This window comes from Chiroxiphia lanceolata, chromosome 15, assembly GCF_009829145.1.
Source record: "Chiroxiphia lanceolata isolate bChiLan1 chromosome 15, bChiLan1.pri, whole genome shotgun sequence".
Taxonomy (NCBI): Eukaryota; Metazoa; Chordata; class Aves; order Passeriformes; family Pipridae; genus Chiroxiphia; species Chiroxiphia lanceolata.
This window is the reverse complement of record NC_045651.1, coordinates 18,224,418-18,233,033: the sequence shown is the minus strand read 5'-3', so window position 1 is coordinate 18,233,033 and position 8,616 is coordinate 18,224,418. Positions and strand designations below refer to the sequence as shown.

At 48.0% G+C, this 8,616-nt stretch overlaps 1 protein-coding gene across 1 annotated transcript; it reads left to right on the top strand.

The window, feature by feature from the left end:
- The first annotated feature begins 909 nt into the window (after window positions 1-909).
- Window positions 910-3,862, top strand: LOC116794605 (interleukin-5-like). Its single transcript, XM_032703380.1, has 4 exons — window positions 910-1,035; window positions 1,202-1,234; window positions 3,300-3,434; window positions 3,770-3,862. The coding sequence occupies exons 1-4, from the start codon at window positions 910-912 to the stop codon at window positions 3,860-3,862; spliced, it is 387 nt and encodes a 128-aa protein (XP_032559271.1).
- Window positions 3,863-8,616: the final 4,754 nt, after the last annotated feature.

Genomic DNA, 8,616 nt, shown 5'->3' with positions numbered 1-8,616 from the left:
CTGTGAAATAAACCCATCCTTTTTTAAAGGAAATAAAAAAGGAGTTTTTCCAGCTTCCAGGAAAGTGGGAAGCACGAGCCACTGGCTGGTTCGGCCAGGTAACACACCACAGTGCCCACGATGAGTGACCCTTACAAACCTGGTGGGCTCCCCCCTCGCCAGCTCCTGGCCAGAGAGTGGGGCAGTAAGGGGACCACTGTCCTGACCCAAAATCAACTCTGTGGCACCAGCTGTGCCTGTGGGGTCACAGCTGACTCACTCAGGACACCCTGCATCCCTCCTTTCCCACCCAAAAGGGGCCACTTTGCTGTGCCCATCCCTGGGGCCACCCTGTTGCTGCAGGGCAGTGGCTTCTCCTGCTGTAAATTAATTAACTCTCACAGCATGCCTACATTTTGTCAAAATTTTGCCACAAGTATTGCACAAATGCTGTAACTTTCCCTTTCTATGCAGTGAGCCACATATTTTCCATGGGATTTTGTTGGGGTTTTTTTCTTATACCAGTCTTTTCCCATTGTTTCTCAGCCAGCCCCATGCTGTGGCCAAAGGAGCTGTGATTTCTAGAGAAGAGCTGTAGCAACTGCTACAGGAGGTGGCAACTGCCTGGTCATGCTTTGGGTCATTCTATGCTTTCCTGATTTTCAAGCTGAAAAACCAGATATTTATAGATTTCTTTCCATGGAAATGCTGACTGGGTAAGGAGGTTGTCCCAAGGTTAGACACCAAATTTACTGGAACCTCTCTCTTCCAGAAAGCCTCAACAAATGGCTTTCTTTTTTTTTTTTTTTTAAATTCAATCAGTTTCCCAAATCAACCTGAAGTGCTATTTCCTTGTAGAGACCATAAAATGGTAGAGGACTGGTGGACTGGTCCAGAGCTACTTAGAGGTTCTCTGAGCACATCAAGAGGATGAAAACCCATCTCTACCTTCTCTTGCTGGCTGCAGGCATCTCTGCTGCTTCCCAGAGGAGCAGCATGGCTGAATTACTGACACTTCTACAGCAAATGTGGGAGGTAATGGCAAAGGACATTCAGGTAAATTCAATTTCCATTTTTCTAATCTAAAATTTGATATACTGAATTCTCTTGTTCTTGAATATTTAGCTTCCTTTGAAAGTCAAACAATCTATGTAATATTGTATTTTTATCAGTGTTAGTGAAGATGATATTTGAAAGGCTGAATTAATATGTTATTTTTCAGAATCTGAGGATTGAAACTCCAGACAATATAAATGTAAGTAAAAGCTTTTTTTAAATAAAATTAACATTTTCATAAATTTCTTCATTGAAAATTGAGGTCGTTTTTAAATTGTTATCTTTTAAAATGTTCTATTTGTATTTAAGAGTAAATTATTACTTTAAGTGTAGCTATTATAAGATATAAAATGATAATGTAAGATATAAAATGTAGTTAGATATAAAACATTATTAAAAACTAGCAAATGTTGAGTCAAAAAAGTTGCTGTAATATAAAAGAACAGCAACTATTCTTGTTGTGTGTTTTTGTAAATCTCCTGCAGAACACACACACGGACGGATTTTCTGAACCAGCTTTTGAATGAAAGACAGCTAAAAAGGAAAGAGAAAACTTGTTCACACTTCTTGCTTGTGTGTCTGCAAAAATTCTTCTTTTTAGCCTACTTCACTTAGTCTACTTCTAGAAAGGGGTTTTTAAAGCCTTACTCCCAGGAAGGGGATTAAGTGGTGGTGTTACCTGGTCTCGTCTGAAGGATGGTGTCAGTGTGCCCTGAACGGGACACCAGAGGCAGGGTGCCCAGGAACAAGGTCTGTCCTAAAGATCAAACTCCCCCTGGTGGATTTGCCATCTTCTTCTACATCTCCAGGAAACGTCTCCTGTCCCCTCTCAGGTTTTCTTTCTAAGACGACTTTAAGCACCTCCCTGGTCATGCACACACTGTTAATGAGGCTTTTTTCTCTGCTGTGCATCGATGAGATTCTTGGTTTCCCCAGATCACAGCCCAGCACAGAACTCTTCAGCTCACAGCGTGGCCAGAGGGCTGCTGGTAGGAGTGCAATCTGAGTCATTAATTTGTTGAAGGAGCAGGATAATTCCCATTTGTGCCCTAAGTAAGTACAGGAGGACGGGAGTTTGTTGGTGTCAAATCCAGCCCATTCCTTGCAAGTTAGATGCAAAGTTCCCAGCTCTGTCACTTCTCTCTGGATCCTGTCTGGACGAGCTCTCTTCCCAGGCTGGGGCTTGGGCTGGCTTTAACTCTGAGATTTTGACCCCGAATCAGCAGTGCCCAGTGCTGGCAGCTCATTTGTCCCTTTCCCTGATGAGGTCCCTGGAGGTGCCCACTGTGCCAGTGCCCAGCTTCCCTCTGGGGAGATGAGCTGCTTCCCTCTCGCCAGTGCTTTGGAGCCAGAGGTGACAGAGAATTCCTCGAGGTCTGAGTTTGCTGTTCAGCAGCAGCAGAAGCGGCTTCCCAAGCGAGGCTGTGGGAGGAATGATCTTACTCACCCCGCAGCACCAGGAGTGACTAACAGGGGACCACGCGTTGGTCGTGGGTGTCACGGGCACCTTCAGCAGCTGCTGCATTTCCTCTGATCCTCGATGATTAGTTTTTTCTCCCTTTTTCATCACTTTCTCCTCCTGTGACACCTCAGTCTGTTCCTGCCACGGAGAGGACGGTCGTGTCCTCTCCTTCTTTCCTTCCTTGTGAGTTTAGCTGAGCTGTTCCTGAGCAGCCCTGCACTGACGAGTGTGACCATCATCACTCTTGGCTCGGCTTCCATCCACGTCCCTCCTCCCTCTTCTGGTGGCCTTGTCCAGACCACAGGGTCTCAGAGACCAAAGCCAGCTCCCACTTTGTGGCACAGGACCAGTGTGACCACACCTGGGACAGGAGAGGGTGGCTTTGTCCCCGTCTCTCCTGGCAGGCAGGTGCCAGCTGTTGCACAGTTTGTGTTTGCAGCACCTTCAGGTTCATTTATTTGCTTTCTCTTGTGCTCGAGAGGCACGAGCAGATGTGAGAAATCAAACTGGTTTTCAGATGGCTGCAGAAGAGGAAGGACTGAGGCGTTAGACAGTGAGATGGTTCATCACAAAACACACACCAGCAGATACTTTGCCAGGTTTCTGCCTCCAGAGTAAAGTATGCACATCAGATAAATACACACATTTACCTAAGTCACTTGCAAACTCGAGCCCAAAAGTCAGTAAGAATGAATTTGTCACCCAGGCAGTTGGGCATCTCCCCCAATGATTTTTCATAAACTTATTGCAGCTCATGGTTACAAATTCTTGTATCTCAGTTTTGCTAATTCTTTCGTCTTAGGATGTGAATTGTATCAGCACAATCTTTGAAGGGACGGAACGGCTGAAAACTAATCCAGCTATGAAAAAATTCAGTGCTTTTTTCCAAAATTTTGAAAGACTGAAGCAATTTCTCACTCCCAGCCTGGCAAAAGAGGTAGGAATTTATTCACTCTCTGCCAGAGATCCCACAGCAGAGATGTTACAAAATATGATCTATAATTCATAGACGAGCCCTTACGTCTACAAAAGAGAGTAATTTTTGTACTGGCTTGTTTTTAACACATGGAAGAATAAATCCTGGCATTATTTCATGTTTATGCCCTTCCCTTGTTCTAGTCTCCCACTTGTTCCACCTCTAAATTAAGGATTCATATGTGTGATCAGCAAATTTAAGGAAAATCGTATCATTCATAAAATGATTTTGAGATGAAAAAGCTCTAAATAATGATTAAATATTAATCAATTTCATTTTCTTGATTGATTTTTCAGGGGAAATGTGATACAGAAAGAAGGAATGCAACGATATTTATAAACAAGCTGATGACATTCATCCGAAAAGCATTAAAACCCACAAGAGCATAGAGTCAGAAGTTTCTAAAATTGCTGAAAATTTATATGAGCAGTAAAATGTTTACTTATTAAAGAAGTACTCCTCCTTTGTGTTAAAATCTGGTTTTTTTAAAGTTAATGGATAGGAGTGTTTAGAGCAATATGACTTTATTTCTATGGTGTCAACTAAATTATATCACATTTTACAGATATATGTATCTTGGAGAAAATATTTATTCTGTATCTTTACCAGTTTTAATAAAGTGAATAAATGTTTGTCTCTGACTTTCCCCTTCCCCCTAAATTTCTTCTAAACTATTCCCACACTTTAGCAAATCTAGTTATTGTAAAATCTCTCAGAGTCAGGGGAATTGGATCCTTCAGGTGAGTGTGCAAGTGTATTGCTGGAAGCTATTTCTAATGATTCATGAATTAAAAACCCAAGAGCTCATTAAGGTGCCCCCCCTGCCCGTGGCAGAGCTGAGCTTGCACGTTTCCTCTAGCTCCCTGGATGACTGTATGTCTTGCTATAAATATCCCAGCACAAATTAATTCTTAAAAAAAAAAAAAGTTTCAAATATAAGAGAAAGAAATGAGAACCAAATTGAGAAGAGATTTTCAGTCAGAGGGAAAGGCAGGTTCCTCCAGTGTCTCCTTTAATCACAGAAAAAGCTTCTTGAAAAACTTACCAGTTTTGACACATTGAAAAAAGAAGCTGAGCAGCCGAGCAAGGCACTTGTGGTCAGTCACAGTGATGCCAAGGGTTTGATTTAATGTGTTCCAGATTCCTGGGTCAGACAGGTCCTGATACAACATGCCAGTCCCTGCTCCTTCTCTGGGGGCATCCCCGGGGACCCCGGCTGAAAATCCTGTGACACCAGAACAGATACACAGAAACAAAACCTTTTCTTCCCACATCAAAACTGATTTCCCCAGTGTTTTCTAGCATTATCCAAATTTTATTAAGGAAAAATACAGCTTTTCATTCCAGCTCCGTAAGATGAGGGGAGCAAGCACAGTTGCTGGTGAAACAAGGATTAATCAGCAAAATTATTATTTGTGAGTTATTGGTGCAGACGTTGATCCATCAGACACTTTACTGCGCCCGCAGCCCCGTTCCCAAAGCAGAGCAGTCTCCGCACAGGAGCAGGAGGAGGCGGCGGGCGGCAGGTGGCAACAGGAGACCGCAAACGCTGGATGCACAGCCCTGCCCGGAGAGCTCAGATCCCAGGCAGGGCTTTCCCTGTGGTGTGCGGAGCTCCTCCGACTCCAGAGCCCCGTTGTCCCGTGATTCCGACCCCCGGGCTGAGCCCGAGCCCCGTCCGTGCTCGGCAATCCCCGTCCCCGGGGCTCAGCCCCCGAGCCCCCGGGCTCGGCGTTCCCCGGAGCGGGATGTGCCGGTGGGAAGGGCCGTGCCTGGAGAACAGGCGGACACCAGCGGAGCGGGACAGCCCTGGGTGCAGCCACACGGGAGTTAAATCCAGGCCAGCGCTCCCGGGAAACTTCCCGGGTCAGGTTTCCCTGGATTCGGTGCGGGCGCTTCCGAGCGGAAGGAGAAAGGGAACGGGGCGAGCGGGCTCCGGCCGGGCCGGGCCCTGGGAAACGCGGGGATAGCGAGGAGAAACGAGTGTGCAAAGACTGCTCAGGGACTGAGGGAACTGCCCACGAGAGAGGAGACGAACCACGCGCCGTCCGTGCGCGAGTCAGCAGGACGAGCTCGGGGCCCCCAAAAAAGGAACTTTGGACTCGCAAGGGACTGGGAGCTCTGGCTGGGTCAGACCTGCCCTCCGACCCACCTGGATCCTGCTTCAGGAGGGAACTGCTCCAGCTGTACTTCAGCATTCACTACGAGTTTATACGGAAAGTTCAAAAGAACCATCCTTTCTAGCATGCCCAGGAAAATAAAAAATCATATATGTAATATAAATATATGCTTGAGGACGTATAATTAATTTTGCATATAATATATAATATATAATAACATATATATAGTATATATTATCTATAACAATAATATAAATACTATATGTTAATTTTGCGGGGAGTTCTAGACAATATATATTTATATTATATATATTATTAATTACATACGTATTACATAATTTATATATGAAATTGTATATAATTTTTCTATTTTACATATATCTATATGGTTTAGGTTAGATATTAGGAAAAATTTCTTTCCAGAGAGGGTGCTCAGCCATTGGAATGGGCTGCCCAGGGAAGTGGTGGATTCTCCCTCCCTGGAGGTTTTTAAGGTGAGACTGGATGTGGCATCAGTGCCATGGGTTGGGAACCACGGCGGGGTTGGATCAAGGGTTGGACTGGATGATCTCGGAGGTCCCTTCCAACCCAGCTGATTCTATATTACCTTTTCTAGCGTGCCCAGGGAAAACAGCATGTCCTTAACATAAAACACCCCCCTAACTTAAAGGTTAATTAAATACCTCCCTTTTACACTTTAATTGACCCGGTGAGCATTATTAGTCACCCCAGACAGCAGCTGTGCTCCCCTCGAGTCCCTCCTGGGTGTGCAGCGCATCGGGCCGGGGTCGGAGCCCCCCCGGGGGTCGCGGCAGGAGCATCCCCCGGTGCCGCGGGGGGGATTTCCCGGCGGGGCCGCTGGAATTCCCGGCCATTCCTGCCCCTGACTCAGGGCCCGGCCGGGCTTCCCCGGATCCCCCCCCGATCCCCCCGGCCCCCCCGGCCCGCGCCCTCCCGCGGCCGAGAGCGGCAGCACCGATTCCGGGAAGCGGCTCCGGCGCCGCCGCTCCCGCGGGAAACCGAAACTGGGCGGCGGGAAGGGGGATGGGGAGGACCGGGGCACATCGGCCCGGGAGACGCAGCAATAAAGGAACAGAAGCGCACAAACAACGGCCACCCGAAAATTAAGGGGAGGGAATAAAAAGGGCTCAAAGAAAAAGGGGGGCAAAGAAAAAGGGGGGCAAAGAAAAGAAGGGGGGCAAAAGAAAAGAAGGGGGGCAAAAGAAAAGAAGGGGGGCAAAAGAAAAGAAGGGGGGCAAAAGAAAAGAAGGGGGGCAAAAGAAAAGAAGGGGGGCAAAAGAAAAGAAGGGGGGCAATAAAAATGAGGAGAAAAAAAAAGGGGAGGACTTAAAGGGAGGACACCAAAGAAAGGGGGACACAAAAAAAGGGAAGGGGTCACAAAAAAAAGAGGGGGACACACATACACAAAAAAAAAAAATGAGGGGGCACACACAAAAAAAAATGGGAGGGGGACACAAAAAATAAAGAGGGGGGGAGGGCAGAAAACCTCTGCTCTGAGATTTCAGTCACAGCTGGTGAGTCAGTGGGACATCAGGAGATGTTAAAAAATAACAATAAAAAAATAAAATCCGTGCTTCTTTTGGAAGAAATCACACCCACCGAGCAGGGGAAGGTGACAAGTTTGAACAAGGAATCATGTGGGACAGCTGGTCCCTGCAAGGTGTTCCCTCCCCAGGGTCCCCCCATTCCTTGGTGGGGAGAAGGATGTGACAGGTCCTTCCCTTGCTGTAGATCCACCCTGTCCCTCAGCAGAGGGGCAGCTGAACTGTGATGGGCCCCCAGCCTCCAGCCCGATGTGTCACTTGGTTTTTCCTTTTCTTTTTTTCTTTTTTTTTTTTTTTGGGGGGGGGGGCAAATAGCACTTACAGCATCCCCTTGGAGAGCATCCAAAGAAACAACATTCAGGAGCAACAGCCGTGACCGGCCTGACCCCGGCAGGACAGGAGCAGGAGCAGGACAGGAGCAGGAGCAGCCATCCCTTCAAGCACCAAATCTGACTCTTGCCTATGTCAACTGTGTTATTATCCAGCATGGCTGCTGTTCTCCCCTGTGGCCTACACCTGGGCAGAGATGTTTGCAGTTTGTATCAAGGTTAAAAGCCAATCAATAATAACTAAAATATAGGGAATACAATTGAGATGTTTTAACACATGATTTTCACTCTTTGCCCTGGTCCTACAAGGTCCTTGATGCCACCCTGGTTCTCCCCAGGGACCAGTGCCCAGCCCAGCCCGGGGTCCCATCCTGCTGCACACCCACAGAGTCTGTCCCAGCAGGGGACAAGCCACCTTCCCAGAGTGTCCTGCCTGCTCTCAACACCTCCAGGATCCTCGTGGCACAAACATGACCGGCCCTAGAGCTTCTCAGTGTCCATCAGAGCTTCCTTTTTGGCAGCCTCTTTGCATGAGGACAGGACAGAGTATTTCAAACAAAGCAGGGGTTATGGACGTCCTTCCCGAGGCAGAGCAGAGGTGAAACACCCTCAGATCACTGCAGCCTCCACACCCAGGGGACTTTTCCTGGAGAGCTACTGTGAGTTCCCAGGATCTCCCCGCCTCATGCTCACAGACACCCTGGGCTGCTGGAGGGCAGGGGCAGAGCAGGCAGGGGCTGGGTGCAGGCAGCGGCAGGGCACAGGCAGGGTGGCCCCCATGAGCCCCCAGCCCCAGTTGGCCCCTGCCTGCCCCTGCAGAGGGCTGGAGGCACAGCACCTCACTGCCCCAGCCACTGGCCTGGCCTGCCCTTCCCACAGCTGGGAAGTTTGGCACATTTTCTAAGCAGTCCAGGATGGAGCAAACCCTCCAAGGCAGGAGCCAGAGAGAGGCACAGCCAGCCTTGCCCACCACGTGTGCTGCTGGTCTCCCTGGCTCTGCAGGTGGCTGGCTGGGCAGGTCCATTCCCACCTTCACACAGATACCACAAGGGCAAAAGAAACCCCAACCAACTGTAAGACACAACTTACTCTTTTTCTGCTGATCTCAGCCCCAGCTGCACAGGTGGGA

What these genes read in the sequence shown, in the direction of transcription:
- LOC116794605 (XM_032703380.1), top strand. Translation starts at nt 910, where the DNA reads ATGAAAACCCATCTCTACCTTCTCTTGCTGGCTGCAGGCATCTCTGCT. An exon ending in TAATGGCAAAGGACATTCAG is followed by an intron (nt 1,036 to 1,201) that starts GTAAATTCAATT and finishes GTTATTTTTCAG; the next exon opens with AATCTGAGGATTGAAACTCC. An exon ending in AAACTCCAGACAATATAAAT is followed by an intron (nt 1,235 to 3,299) that starts GTAAGTAAAAGC and finishes CTTTCGTCTTAG; the next exon opens with GATGTGAATTGTATCAGCAC.